We start from the raw sequence: 16,734 nt of genomic DNA, 5'->3' as shown, positions 1-16,734 counted from the left end.
AAATTTTCTATAGAAGCAAAAATTTTGAGAAAATGTTCTATAGAAATAAAATTGTGGCAAAATTTTCTAACATGTGATAAAATTTTCTATAGAAATGAAATTTTGCAAAACTTTCTATGGAAATAAAATTTTTCAAAATACTCTATAGAAATAAAATTTTGACAAAATTTTCTATAGAAATTAAAATTTTGACAAAATTTTCTATAGAAATAAAATTTTAACAAAATTTTATATAGAAATAAAATTTTAACAAAATTTTATATAGAAATAAAATTTTAACAAAATTTTCTATAGAAATAAAATTTTAACAAAATTTTATATGGAAATAAAATTTTGACAAAATTTTCTATAGAAATAAAATTTCGACAAAATTTACTATAGAAACTTAAATTTTGTCAAAATTTTCTATAGAAATAACATTTTGACAAAATTTTCTATAGCAATAAAATCTTGTCAAAATTTTCCATAGAAATAAAATTTTGACAAAATTTTCTATAAAAATAAAATTTTGAAAAAAATTTCTATAGAAATAAAAAAAAATTCATTAGAGAAATAAAATTTTGAGAAAATTTTCTATATAAAATAAAATTTTGACAAATTTTTCTATAGACATACAATTTTGACAAAATTTTCTATAGAAGTAAAATGTTGGCAAACTTTTCTATAGAAATAAAATTTTTACAAAATTTTGTCTGGAAATAAAATTCTTACAAAATGTTCTATAGAAATTAAAATTTTGACAAAATTTTCTATAGAAATAAAATTTTGACAAAGATTTCTATAGAAATATGATTTTGAAAAAATTTTCTATAAAAATAAAATGTTTACAAAATTTTCTATAGAAATAAAATTTCGACAAGATTTTCTATAGAAATATAATTTTGACAAAATTTTCTATAGAAATGCAGTTTTGACAAAATTTTCTATAGAATTAGAATTTTGACAAAATTTTCTATAGAAATAAAATTTTTACAAAATTTTGCCAGGATATAAAATTTTTACAAAATGTTCTATAGAAATTAAAATTTTGACAAAATTTTCTATAGAAATAAAAATTTGACAAAGATTTCTATAGAAATATAATTTTAAAAAAATTTCTATAAAAATAAAATGTTTACAAAATTTTCTATAGAAATAAAATTTCGACAAGATTTTCTATAGAAATATAATTTTGACAAAATTTTCTATAGAAATGCAGTTTTGACAAAATTTTCAATAAAAATAAAATTTTGAAAAAAATATCTATAGAAATAAAACTTTGACAAAATTCATTAGAGAAAACTTTGGGTCGAGTGAATTACCCGAATTTATTCTGATAATTGGTTGATAGTTTTGCTGCAAGTAGAGGATGCTGATGAGGAATGTGGTAATTCCGAAACAGCTGTACATCCAACCATCTTGCGGTCTATAGGGCTTTGCCCAAATAAATTTGACAAGCATACTTTTCCTTTGTTGGTTAAGCTACACTTGTAGTTTAGTCAATGTATGGTTTGAAGCTGAGATCAAAAACAAAAATAATGATTGAAGAGAAACCAACAATAACAAACAAATATAATTTTGACAAAATTTTCTGTAGAAATACAGTTTTGACAAAATTTTCTATAGAAATACAGTTTTGACAAAATTTTCTATAGAATTAGAATTTTGACAAAATTTTCTATAGAAATAAAATTTGACAAAATTGACAAAATTTTATTTATAAAATTTGATAAAATTTTCTATAGAAATAAAATTTTTATAAAATTTTCTGTGGCAATTTTGAAAAAACAAAAGAAAATTCTATAGAAATAAAATTTTGACAAAATTTTCCATAGAAGCAAAAATTTTGAGAAAATGTTATATAGAAATAAAATTTTGATGAAATTTTCTATAGAAATAAAATTTTTGCAAAATTTTCTATGGAAATAAAATTTTGAAAAAAACTATTCTATAGAAATAAAATTTTAACAAATATTCTGTAGAAATAAAATTTTGACAATATTTTCTATAGAAATAAAATTTTAACAAATATTCTGTAGAAATAAAATTTTGACAATATTTTCTAAAGAAATAAAATGTTGATAACGTTTTCTATAGAAATAAAATTGTGACAAAATATTCTATAGAAATTGAAATTTCGACAAAATTGTCTATAGAAATAAAATTTTTACAAAATATTCTATAGAAATATAAAAAAAAAAATAAAAAAAAACAACAACAATGCAGAAATATAAAATTTTGACAAAGATTTTTATAGAAATATAATTTTAACAAAATTTTCTATAGCACTAAAATTTGGACAGAATTTTCTATAGAAATAAAATTTCGACAAGATTTTCTATAGCACTATAATTTTGACAAAATTTTCTATAGAAATACAGTTCTGACAAAATTTACTATAGAATTAGAATTTTGACAAAATTTTTTGTGGCAATTTTGAAAAAAAAATTTGACAAAATTTTCTATAGAAGCAAACATTTTGAGAAAATGTTCTATAGAAATAATAAAATAAAAAAAAATAATAAAATAAAAAAAAATAAAATTTTGATGAAATTTTCTATAGAAATAAAATTTTTACAAAATTTTCTATGGAAATAATATTTTGAAAAAAAAATATTCTATAGAAATAAAATTTTAACAAATATTCTGTAGAAATAAAATGTTGATAACATTTTCTATAGCAATAAAATTGTGACAAAATATTCTATAGAAATTAAAATTTTGACAAAATTGTCTATAGAAATAAAATTTTGACAAAATATTCTAAAGAAATAACATTTTGACACAGTTTTCTATAGAAATATAATTTTGACAAAATTTTCCATAGAAATAAAATTTTTACAAAATTTTCTATAAAAATAAAATTTTGAAAAAAAAAATTCTATAGAAATAAAACTTTGACAAAATTCATTAGAGAAATAAAATTTTGACAGAATTTTCTATATAAAATAAAATTTTGACAAAATTTTCTATAGACATAAAATGTTGGCAAACTTTTCTATAGAAATAAAATTTTTACAAAATTTTGTCTGGAAATAAAATTTTTACAAAATATTCTATAGAAATTAAAATTTTGACAAAATTTTCTACAGAAATAAAATTTTGAGAAAGATTTCTAAAAAAAAATAATTTTGACAAAATTTTCTATAAAAATAAAATGTTTACAAAATTTTCTACAGAAAGATTTTCTATAGAAATATCATTTTGACAAAATTTTTTATAAAAATACAGTTTTGACAAAATTTTCAATAGAAATACAGTTTTGACAAAATTTTCTATAGAATTAGAATTTTGACAAAATTTTCTATAGAAATAAAATTGTTACCAAATATTCAATAGAAATTAAAATTTTGACAAAATTTTCTATAGAATTTTATTTCAAAATTTTGTCAAAATTTTCTACAGAAATAAAATTTTTACGAAATTTTCTATGGAAATAAAATTTTGAAGAAAAAAAATTCTATAAAAATAAAATGTAGTTTTTTTTATATTGTTGGTTGTTGGCAAATTGTTTAACAAGCATATAATGTTTATAATCTAGCATAACATTTTTGGGACATATATGTTAATATGTTAGAACATATTATGTTTGTAAATATAATACGCTTGGATGCAAACATATATTAATTTAGAAATATCCTATAAACATATATGTGTTTAGAAAGATAGGCCTAGAGAGTATGCTGGAACTAAAAAAATGGAAATAACCAATTGGCGCCGTTAAAATATATAAACTCGCACACAAAGAAAATTTCATTAAATTTTTTTCTACAAATGTAAGCCTTAGGTGAAACATAATAACATATGTTGGAACAATACAAACAATATTTTGTTTGGACCAATCCTGAAAATATATATATGATTGAAGCAAAATGTTTTTGAGGCATATGTTACAGAAGGGATTTTTTTTTGAGGGTGTGGGCAATGCCCTATAGATTGCAAGATGGATGCATGGACGCACGTTTCGGAATTACCACATTCCTCATCAGCATCCTCAACTTACAGCAAAACTATCAACCAATTATCAGAATAAATTCGTGTAGTTCACTAAACCCAAAGTGAACCACACTCGAACCTTCCGAAAAAAGGTTTATGATAGTTGGGCTTTGCCTAAATATATCTTTGTACAAACATCTCTCTTTTCCTTTGCCACTGTCAAATCATCGATTTGAGTGCAGTTTTTCGGAAGGTTCGAGTGTGGTTCACATTGGGTTTAGTGAACTACCCGAACTTATTATGATAATTTGTTGATAGTTTTGCTGCTAGTAGAGGATGCTGATGAGGAATGTGGTAATTCCGAAACGTGCGTCCATCCAACAAGCTTGCAGTCTATAGGGCTTTGCCCAAATAAATTTGACAAGCATTATTTTCCTCTGTTGGTTAAGCTACACTTGCAGTTTAGTCAATGCATGGTTTTAAGCTGAAATCAAAAACAACGAAATACAATTATGACAAAATGTTCTATAGATATAAAATTTTGAGAAAATTTTCTATAGAAATAAAATTTTAAGGAAAATGTTCTATAAAATTTTAACAAAATTTTTTATAGAAACTAAATGTTGAAAAAATGGTCTATAGAAACAGAATTTTGAGAAAATGTTCTATACAAATAAAATTTAAAAAAAAAAAAATCTATAGAAATACAGATTTGACAAAATTTTCTATAGAAATAAACTTACTACTCAATTTCTATAGAAATAAAATTTTGACAAAATTTTCTATAGAAATAAAATAGAAATTAAATTTTGACAAAATTTTCTACAGAAATTAAATTTTGACTAAATTTTCTAAATAAAATTTTGACCAATTTTCTATAGAAATAAAATGTTGACCAATTTTCTATAGAAACAAAATTTTGATAAAATTTTTTATAGAAATAAAATTTTGTCAAACATTTTCTACAGAAATAAAATTTTGTCAAAATTTTCTCTATAAATAAACTTTTGACAAAATTTTCTATAGAAATAAAATTTTGCAAAATTTTCTATAAAATTTTGACAAAATTTTCTATAGAAACAAAATGTTTAAAAAATGGTCTATAGAAACAAAATTTTGAGAATATATTCTATAGAAATAATATTTTGAAAAAATTTTCTGTAGATATAAAATCTTGACAACATTTTATATAGAAATTAAATTTTGACAAAATTTTCTATAGAAATACAGATTTCACAAAATGTTCTATAGAAATAAACTTACGACTAAATTTCTATAGAAATGAAATTTAAATTAAATTTAAATTAAATTTTGTTTTTGTTGTTTTCGTTCAGTCGTTTTGTTTTTAAATGCATATATCAACTGTGATGCGCATTTAGACTGATTGTCGGGAGTCACCGTGGTGCAATGGTTAGCATGCCCGCCTTGCATACACAAGGTTGTGGGTTCGATTCCTGCTTCGACCGAACACCAAAAAGTTTTTCAGCGGTGGATTATCCCACCTCAGTAATGCTGGTGACATTTCTGAGGGTTTTCAAAGCTTCTCTAAGTGGTTTCACTGCAATGTGGAACGCCGTTCGGACTCGGCTATAAAAAGGAGGTCCTTTGTCATTGAGCTTAACATGGAATCGGGCAGCACTCAGTGATAAGAGAGAAGTTCACCAATGTGGTATCACAATGGACTGAATAGTCTAAGTGAGCCTTATACATCGGGCTGCCACCTAACCTAACCTAAGCTAACCTAGACTGATTGTCTGTACGCAGTACACATAGTGTACCGTAGTACATGTAATTATATGTTATAGTGGCATTATTTATTAGCCTATCATTACCGGTTATTTTTATGGTGTATGGAAACCTGAAAATGTTGTCCAAAATGGTTGGGAAGACAGCTGTTTCGGATTTCCACATCCTCATCAGTTTCCTTTATTGGACGATCTACTGATCTCAATTATTAGACTATGTTGGTAAGTCATTCTTCTATTGCAAAGAACGAGCTTAAGCAAATCCAACATGTCCAAAAAAAGAAATACAGTAGTGGACAACATTTTCACGTTTCCATACACCATAAAAATAACCGGTAATGATAGGCTAATAAATAATGCCATTATATCGTTACATGTACTACGGTACACTATGTGTACAATCAGTCTAAATGCGCATCACAGATGATATATGAAATTAAATTTTGACAAAATTTTCTACAAAAATAAAATAGAAATAAAATTTTGACCAAATTTTCTATAGAAATAAAATTTTGACAAAATTTTCTATAGAAATAAAATTTTGACAAAATTTTCTATAGAAATAAAATGTTGACAACATTTTAAAGAGAAATTTAATTTTGACAACATTTTATATTGAAATTAAATTTTGAAAAAATTTTCTACAGAAATAAAATTTTGGCCAAATTTTCTATAGAAATAAAATCTTGACAAAATTTTCTAGAGAAATAAAATTTTGATAAAATTTTCTATAGAAATAAAATTTTGTCAAAAATTTTCTATAGAAATAAAATTTTAACAAAATTTTCTATAAAATAAAATTTTGACAAAATTTTCTATAGAAATAAAATGTTGACAAAATTTGTAATAGAAATAAAATGTTGGAAAAATTTTAACAAAATTTTCTATAGAACTCAAATTTGCCTTTAAATTTAAAGCCCAAAATATCTTCTCACTGTAAAATTGTTCATCATCAAACAACATCTTTATAATTTCATTATTCTCGTTCTCCCTTTAATCTGTCACAGTATGATGGAACTTTTTCGGATCATTTGGAAATGCTAGTGCAGATGGGTTATGTTGTCCTCTTTTCGGCTGCCTTCCCCTTGGCTGGTATATGTGCACTCATTAATAATCTCATGGAAATACGTTCGGATGCCTTCAAATTGGCTCATGTACATCAAAGACCATTTGGTCAACGTGTAGCCAACATTGGGACGTGGCAAAATGCATTGAGCATGTTATCCTTGGCTGCGGTTATAGTGAATTGTGCTTTAATTGGTTTGTCGGGACAAGTATCACGCCTATGGCCAGGATTAACAACAGCACAGACTATCATATTGATTGTGACACTAGAGGTAAGTTATGAGAGCAAATATGAAATAAAAACTTTTTTCGCTAACCGTCGCTTGATTTCGGATCATGACAGCACATTATGTTGGGCTTACGATCAGCGTTAACTTGGCTTTTACCAGAACTACCCTCTTGGCTGGCAGCAGAGATAGCTCGTGCTGAACATTGTCGCCGTGAAATGCAATGCAAAGGTACTTCACCCAGACCTACGCCACCCACACCACCTAGTACCACCTCAACACAACCGGATCATGATTTGGGTCCTTTAAATTTAAACGATATCAATAATAGTGCAGCAGCAATGGCTGCCCATTCTAATCAACAATCCATCCAAAGACAACTATCTGATGATTTGATGTACCAGCAGGAGCTATTACTCAAACAAAGGGAATATGAACCGTATGTAGATGAAATTGCCCGTTTCGGTTTGCAACGAAATACCGAACCAGAAGTGAGCGTTTTCGAAAATCGTGATTCTTCACCGGATTCGCCACCATCACAGGTAAGAGACAATTGGAAAATATTTAGGGGAAATATTTTGTATATATTTTTTGTTCGGATTTCTTACAGACCAGCACTATATTAATACGTCCCCTACATGAGTCTACACCACCAAATAGTGGTACTTCATTGACTAGCCTAAATCAAGATATCGGGCGTTCCAACAGTGGGTGAGTATAGTTTAGTATAGACCGATTTGGGATCTCTTTTTACTCTTTCTTTAATTTTTTCAACAATATTCTTATAACGAATCTTACGAATTTTCCCAACAATCTTAACACATTGTTGCATATCACACTAACATTTTGCAATTTTATTTTTGATTGATTAATTTTTGTTCATAAACTTGATTTGAATAGACTAAATTTCATTTCTGGTATTTTTCAAAATATATCAAGTAATATATTAAAATTGTGTATTAGACACGCTGAAAAAAATATTCTCGTGAGGCCAAAGATTTCATGTCCTTCAAATACGAATGCAAATTTTGCTAAGCCAAACATTTCTATAGAAAGTTTTGTCATAATTTTATTTTTATAGAAAATTTTGTCAAAATTTTATTTCTATAGAAAATTTTGTCAAAATTTTATTTCTATAGACAATTTTGTCAAAATTTTATTTCTATAGAAAAGTTTCTCAAAATTTGATTTCTATAGAAAGTTTTGTCAAAATTTTATTTCTATAGAAAATTTTGTCACATATTTATTTCTAAAGAAAATTTTGTCATTTTTTTCTTTAGAAAATTTTGTAAAATTTTCATTTCTATAGAAAATTTTATTCCTATACAAAACTTTGTCAACATTTTATTTCTATAGAAAAATTTTATTTCTATAGAAAATGTAGTCAAAATTTTATTTCCATAGCAAGTATTGTCAAAATTTTTGTATTTTAGAAAATTTTGCCACAATCTTATTTCTGTAGAAAATTTTGTCCAAATTTTATTTCTATAAGAAATTTTGTCAAAATTTTATTTCTAAAGAAAATTTTGTCAAAATTTTATTATTTTAGAAAATTTGCCACAATTTTATTTCTATCGAAAATTTTATCAAAATTTTATTTCTATAGAAACTTTTGCCAAAATTTTACTTCTATAAGAAATTTTGTCAACATTTTATTTCTATAAGAAATTTTGTCAAAATTTTATTTCTTTAGAAAATTTTGTGAGCATTTGATTTCTTTAGGAAAATTTTCTTAAAAGTTAATTTCTATAGAAAATTTGTAAAAATTTTATTTCTAAAGAGTATTTTGTCAAAATTTTATTGCACAAGAAAAATTTAACAAAATTTTATTCCTATAGAAAAAATTCGTTAAAATTTTATTTCTATAGAAAAAATTTGTTAAAATTTTATTTCTACAGAAAAAAATTGTTAAAATTTTATTTCTATAGAATACTTGGTCAAAATTTTATTTCTATGGAAAAATTTGTCAAAATTTTGTTTCTATAGAAAATTTTGTCAAAATATTATTTCTATAGAAAATTTTGTCAAAATTGTATTTCTATAGAAAATTTTGTCAAAATTTTATTTCTATAGAAAATTTTGTAAAAATTTTATTTCTATAGAAAATTTTCTCAATATTTTGTTTCTAAAGAAAATTTTGTCAAAATTTTATTACTATAGAAAATTTTGCCACAATTTTATTTCTATCGGAAATTTTGTCAACATTTTATTATTTTCGAAAATTTTGCCACAATTTTATTTCTAAAGAAAATGTTGTCAAAATTTTATTTCTAAGAAAATTTTGCCACAATTTTATTTCTATCGGAAATTTTGTCAAAATTTTATTATTTTAGAAAATTTGCCACAATTGTATTTCTATCGAAAATTTTATTTCTATAGAAACTTTTGCCAAAATTTTACTTCTATAAGAAATTTTGTCAACATTTTATTTCTATAGGAAATTTTGTCAAAATTTTATTTCTTTAGGAAATTTTGTGAACATTTGATTTCTTTAGGAAAATTTTCTTAAAAGTTTATTTCTATAGAAAATTTGTACAAATTTGATTTCTTTAGGAAAATTTTCTTAAAAGTTTATTTCTATAGAAAATTTGTACAAATTTTATTTCAAAGGGTATTTAGTCAAAATTTTATTGCCACAGAAAAATTTAACAAAATTTTATTTCTATAGAAAAAATTCGTTAAAATTTTATTTCTATAGAAAAAATTTGTTAAAATTTTATTTCTACAGAAAAAAATTGTTAAAATTTTATTTCTATAGAATATTTGGTCAAAATCTTATTTCTATGGAAAATTTTCTCAAAATTTTGTTTCTATAGAAAATTTTGTCAAAATATTATTTCTATAGAAAATTTTGTTAAAATTGTATTTTTATAGAAAATTTTGTCAAAATTTTATTTCTATAGAAAAGTTTGTAAAAATTTTATTTCTATAGAAAATTTTCTCAATATTTTGTTTCTAAAGAAATTTTTGTCAAAATTTTATTACTATGGAAAATTTTGCCACAATTTTATTTCTATCGGAAATTTTGTCAACATTTTATTATTTTAGAAAATTTTGCCACAATTTTATTTCTAAAGAAAATGTTGTCAAAATTTTATTTCTATAGAAAATTTTGCCACAATTTTATTTCTATCGGAAATTTTGTCAAAATTTTATTATTTTAGAAAATTTGCCACAATTTTATTTCTATCGAAAATTTTATCAAAATTTTATTTCTATAGAAACTTTTGCCAAAATTTTACTTCTATAAGAAATTTTGTCAACATTTTATTTCTAGAGGAAATTTTGTCTAAATTTTATTTCTTCAGGAAATTTTGTGAACATTTGATTTCTTTAGGAAAATTTTCTTAAAAGTTTATTTCTATAGAAAATTTGTACAAATTTTATTTCAAAGAGTATTTAGTCAAAATTTTATTGCCACAGAAAAATTTAACAAAATTTTATTTCTATAGAAAAAATTCGTTAAAATTTTATTTCTATAGAAAAAATTTGTTAAAATTTTATTTCTACAGAAAAAAATTGTTAAAATTTTATTTCTATAGAATACTTGGTTAAAATTTTATTTCTATGGAAAATTTTGTCAAAATTTTGTTTCTATAGAAAATTTTGTCAAGATATTATTTCTATAGAAAATTTTGTCAAAATATTATTTCTATAGAAAATTTTGTCAAAATTGTATTTCTATAGAAAATTTTGTCAAAATTTTATTTCTATAGAAAATGTTCTCAATATTTTGTTTCTAAAGAAAATTTTGTCAAAATTTTATTACTATGGAAAATTTTGCCACAATTTTATTTCTATCGGAAATTTTGTCAACATTTTATTATTTTAGAAAATTTTGCCACAATTTTATTTCTATCGGAAATTTTGTCAAAATTTTATTATTTTAGAAAATTTGCCACAATTGTATTTCTATCGAAAATTTTATTTCTATAGAAACTATTGCCAAAATTTTACTTCTATAAGAAATTTTGTCAACATTTTATTTCTATAGAAAATTTTGTCAAAATTTTATTTCTTTAGGAAATTTTTTGAACATTTTATTTCTTTAGGAAAATTTTCTTAAAAGTTTATTTCTATAGAAAATTTGTACAAATTTTATTTCAAAGAGTATTTAGTCAAAATTTTATTGCCACAGAAAAATTTAACAAAATTTTATTTCTATAGAAAAAATTCGTTAAAATTTTATTTCTATAGAAAAATTTTGTTAAAATTTTATTTCTACAGAAAAAAATTGTTAAAATTTTATTTCTATAGAATATTTGGTCAAAATCTTATTTCTATGGAAAATTTTCTCAAATTTTTGTTTCTATATAAAATTTTGTCAAAATATTATTTCTATAGAAAATTTTGTTAAAATTGTATTTCTATAGAAAATTTTGTCAAAATATTATTTCTATAGAAAATGTTGTCAAAATTTTATTTCTATAGAAAATTTTGTCAAAATTTTGCTTCTAAAGAAAATTTTGTCAAAATTTTGTTTCTAAAGAAAATTGTTCAACAATTTTATTTCTATCGGAAATTTTGTCAACATTTTATTATTTTCGAAAATTTTGCCACAATTTTATTTCTAAAGAAAATGTTGGCAAAATTTTATTATTTTAGAAAATTTTATTAAAATTTTATTTCTATAGAAACTATTGCCAAAATTTTACTTGTATAAGAAATTTTGTCAAAATTTTATTCCTTTAGGAAATTCTGTCAACATTTGATTTCATTATAAATTTTTCTTAAAATTTTATTTCTATAGAATATTTGGCAAAGTTTTATTTCTAAAGAAAATTTTGTCAAAATTTAATTTCTATGGAAAGTTTTATCAAAATTTTATTGCCACAGAATAATATAACAAAATTTTATTTCTATAGACAATTTTGTAAAAATTTTGCTTCTATAGAAAATTTGGTAAAAATTTTGTTTCTTTGGAAAATTTTGTCAAAAATATTTCTATAGCAAGTTTTGTCAAAATTTTAGTATTTTAGAAAATTCTGCCACAATTGTTTTTCTATCGAAAATTTAGTCAAATTTTTATTTCTATCGAAAATTTTGTCAAAATATTGTTTCTATAGAAACTTTTTCAAAATTCTATAGGAAACTTTGTCAAAATTGTATTCCTTTAGGAAATTTTATTTCTATAGGAAATTTTGTGAGCATTTGATTTCTTTAGGAAAATTTTCTTAAAAGTTTATTTCTATAGAAAATTTGTAAAAATGTTATTTCTAAAGAGTATTTTGTCAAAATTTTATTGCACAAGAAAAATTTAACAAAATTTTATTCCTATAGAAAAAATTCGTTAAAATTTTATTTCTATAGAAAAAATTTGTTGAAATTTTATTTCTACAGAAAAAAATTGTTAAAATTTTATTTCTATAGAATACTTGGTCAAAATTTTATTTCTATGGGAAATTTTGTTTCTATAGAAACTTTTGCAAAATTCTATAGGAAACTTTGTCAAAATTGTATTTCTTTAGGAAATTTTGTTAACATTTTATTATTTTTTTTTTTTGGAAAATTTTCTTAACATTTTATTTCTATAGAAAATTTTGTCAAAATTTTATTTCTATAGAAAATTTTGTCAAAATTTTCTTTCTAGAGAAAATTTGGCAAAATTTTATTTCCATAGAAAATTTTGCCAAAATTTTATTTCTATAGAAATTTTTGTCAAAATTTTATTTCTATAGAAAATTTTGTCAAAATATTATTTCTATAGACAATTTTTTCAAAATTGTATTTCTATAGAAAATTTTGTCAATATTTTATTTCTAAATAAAATGTTGTCAAAAGTTTATTTCTAAAGAAAATTTTGTCAACATTTTATTATTTTAGGAAATTTTGCCACAATTTGATTTCTATCGAAAATTTTATCAAAATTTTATTTGTATAGAAACTTTTGTCAAAATTTTATTTTTATAGAAAATGTTTTAATTGTTTTTTTTTTTTTTTGTGTAATACTTATAATTACTTTTTTCCTTTGCTTTGCAAATTTTGAGGCAAATAGCTAGTAGAATTTTTGGAGAATATTATTTTTTATTTTTTTTTAGTTTTACCACACACAACTAACAATTAAAATCGTTTACATCCTGGTCATATTACACGAAACAAAATGTTTTTATACCTATGATCATGGGGTGCTGTAAAATGTAAACTAACGTTTTCTCACTAATTTGTATTTTTTTGATATGTACTTATTGTCAAATGATTGATTTTTTTTCATAACCAAAAATCAGAAAACATAAATAATTGAACTATATTTATTTTATAATAAAGCGCATGTAAAAGTTGTAAGCCGAAAAAGAAAATACCGGAAATACCCCCATTTCATGGATATTCAGTTCGTAATTTAACATCCATACCAACTCAAAGATTGCACGCTTTAACGGGGTAAAGTTTTCAAAAAACAAACAAAAATTTGTTGTGTATAATTGTTGGTGTCCATTAGAAATTGATTTTCAGTTTGTTGATAAAGTTATTTTATGTGTATATAAAATTTAAACTATAAACCACATTTTCCAAATTAAAATTCGAAAAATCCCATTTAGCTAAATTAATTGGATTTAGACGATTCCCCAGAAACAAAACAAAAAAAAAAAAAAGATTTTAGCATGGAATTTTCAGTTTTAGCTAGTAGCAAATATAAAATATGTTTTAACAATTTAATCAAAATGTTTGAACAATCCGCAAATATAAACGAGTTAATGATTTTTTTTTACCAAAAATTACGAAATTTACGATTTTTTACGATTTACGATTTTTTACCAAAAAATTAAAGGTTTACGCATTTATTTCTACACTCAAAAAAAGTTTACTTGATAACAAAGGTTTTGACTTTCCCTAAAGATTTTGGTATTGATTCCAAGCCACAGATGCGGTTTCTTAAATCTAGAATCAATAAAATTTGAAATTAGTATACAAATATCATTTAGCAAATTTTAAATCTCTATATGCGTTATATTACTAACGCAGCAAACAATATTGGAAGTTCATCCAAAGGGACATCTTTAAAAACACTTCCAAAAGATGTACTGGCAAAGATGCTCTTTATTTTAACAACACATGAATTTCTTTTAATTCAATTTGGATAATTCGTGTTTTCTTATTTCTAATAGGTAATTTTATTTGTTTTTTCTTTCACCATTTAAAAAAATGGTACAAATTATTTAAATTTCCAAACTCTAAAAAAATGCTAAATCCATTCTAGAAAAATTGTGAATTTTTGAAAATATCTGATGTCAAGCGTTTCAGATAAGCGTTAGAATGCATTACAAATCACAAAAAAGGTTTAAAAATTATTTATTTATCAAAATATAACAAAACTGTTTAATTCACATCCAAAAAACTGTATTGGGATCACACCTAAAAAAGTGATGCATATTCAGTGCAACGACTGTTAAATGGTGTACATCCAAAATGTTCTTTTTGGGTCCGGAAGTGGTGCAGAATTGGCGCAGAAGCGATGAATTTAACATGGGCTTGTCATAGGACCGATGTCCACCATTTCAACAGCCGTTGCACTGAATATGCATCACTTCTTTAGATGTTTTTTTGTAGTATTTTGACAAATAATTAATTATTATAATTTTTTATAATTTTTAATGCAATCTAACGCTTGTCTGAAACCCTTGACCTCAAATATTTTCAAAATTTTGCAATTTTTCTATCTTTGCTTCAAAAATTTTTTTTTATTAAATTTAGGACGCACATTTCTAAAATTTGCGTGGCTCCGTTAAAATCGTATATATTTAAACTAAGACAAAATTTCCTTAAAGTAAAGAAAACACTTTTGATTTGAAGAAATCGTCCTTAGATAAACTGAATCTTTAGATTTCAGATGAAAACGTTTCAAAAATAGGCTACGACTTATTTTGAAGATTTTATTGTTTCTATAGAAAATTTCAATAGAATATTTTGTCAAACTTTTATTTCTAAAAAAAAATATTTACATCATATTAAAGATAATTTTTTAGGATGCGCAATTTAAAAAATATTAAGGACAAATATCTTTAAAATAATGAAACTCTAATTAAAATAAAGTTTATAATCTTTTATTCCTTTTTTTAATAAATTTAAGACACAAATTTTGGAAAGTGTATATCTTTCAAATAAGACAAATTTTCCTTAAAGTAAAGAAAAACATTTTTGGTCTAAAGATATCGTCCTCAAATTAAATATTGAATCTTTAGATTTAATGTAAAAACGTTGCAAAAATAGGCTAAGACTTATTTTGAGGATTTTGTAACTTTAAAGTTTTTTTTATACCCTCCACCATAGAATGGGGGTATATTAACTTAGTCATTCCGTTTGTAACACATCGAAATATTGATCTAAGACCCCATAAAGTACATATATTCTGGGTCGTTGTGAAATTCAAATCGATCTAAGCATGTCCGTCTGTCCGTCCGTCCGTCCGTCCGTCCGTCTGTCCGGCTGTCCGTCCGTCTGTCCGGCTGTCCGTCCGTCTGTCCGACTGTACGTCCGTCTGTGGAAATCACGCTAACTTCCGAACGAAACAAGCTATCGACTTGAAACTTGACACAAGTCATATCGGGCCTCTTATACGTATAGCCCCCATATAAACCGACGCTCAAATTTGGCTTGCGGAGCCTCTTGGAGGAGCATAAATCATCCGATCCGGTTGAAATTTGATACATGGTGTTAGTATATGGTCTCTAACAACCATGCAAAAATTGGTCCACATCGGTCCATAATTATATATAGCCCCCATATAAACCGATCCCCAGATTTGGATTACTGAGCCTCTAAGAGAAGCAAATTTCACCCGTTCCGGCTGAAATTTGGTACATGGTCTCTAACAGCCATGCAAAAATTGGTCAACATTGGTCCATAATTATATATAGCCCATGGTCCATAATTATATATGGTCACGAATTAAAGTCATTTTCGCTCTAGAACGCTTAGTTTAGGAGATATGGGCAAAAGAAGTTTTTGATATAAAAATTTCAATTTTTTTAGGTTTTGGGTGGATTTTTCAATTTTTTGCGGGTGGTCACGAATTAAAGTCCTTTTCGCTCTAGGACGCATATTTAAGGAGATATGGGCAAAAGAAGTTTTTCATATAAAAATTTCAATTTTTTTAGGTTTGGGTGGATTTTTCAATTTTTTGGGGGTGGTCACGAATTAAAGTCCTTTTCGCTCTAGGACGCATATTTAAGGAGATATGGCCAAAAGAAGTTTTTCATATAAAAATTTCAATTTTTTTAGGTTTTGGGTGGATTTTTCAATTTTTTGGGGGTGGTCACGAATTAAAGTCCTTTTCGCTCTAGGACGCTTAGTTTAGGAGATATGGGCAAAAGAAGTTTTTCATATAAAAATTTTAATTTTTTTAGGTTGTGGGTGGGTTTTTCGAGTTTTTGGGGGTGGTCACGAATTGAAGTCCTTTTCGCTCTAGGACGCATATTTAAGGAGATATAGGCAAAATAAGTTTTTCATATAAAAATTTCAATTTTGTTAGGTTTTGGCTGGATTTTTCAATTTTTTGGGGGTGGTCACGAGTTAAAGTCCTTTTCGCTCTAGGACGCTAAATTTAGGAGATATGGGCAAAAGAAGTTTTTGATATAAAAATTTCAATTTTTTTAGGTTTTGGGTGGATTTTTCGAGTTTTTGGGGGTGGTCACGAATTGAAGTCCTTTTCGCTCTGGGACGCATATTTAAGGAGATATGGGCAAAAGAAGTTTTTCATATAAAAATTTCAATTTATATATATATATATATATATATATATATATATATATATATATATATATATATATATATATATATATATATAT

The 16,734-nt window shown here is 24.1% G+C and overlaps 1 protein-coding gene across 1 annotated transcript in view; it reads left to right on the top strand.

The window, feature by feature from the left end:
• wwk (anoctamin 8 white walker) overlaps positions 1 to 16,734 on the top strand; it is a 217,643-nt gene that overhangs the window by 175,581 nt on the left and 25,328 nt on the right. Inside the window, exons 10-12 of the mRNA XM_075293868.1 lie at positions 6,668 to 6,997; positions 7,069 to 7,494; positions 7,563 to 7,663. Coding sequence (XP_075149983.1) covers positions 6,668 to 6,997; positions 7,069 to 7,494; positions 7,563 to 7,663 — 857 coding nt within the window. The remainder of the gene's footprint in view (positions 1 to 6,667; positions 6,998 to 7,068; positions 7,495 to 7,562; positions 7,664 to 16,734) is intronic.

The sequence above is a fragment of the Haematobia irritans genome, chromosome 2 (assembly GCF_050003625.1).
Source record: "Haematobia irritans isolate KBUSLIRL chromosome 2, ASM5000362v1, whole genome shotgun sequence".
Taxonomy (NCBI): Eukaryota; Metazoa; Arthropoda; class Insecta; order Diptera; family Muscidae; genus Haematobia; species Haematobia irritans.
This window is presented reverse-complemented; position numbering and strand designations above follow the sequence as displayed.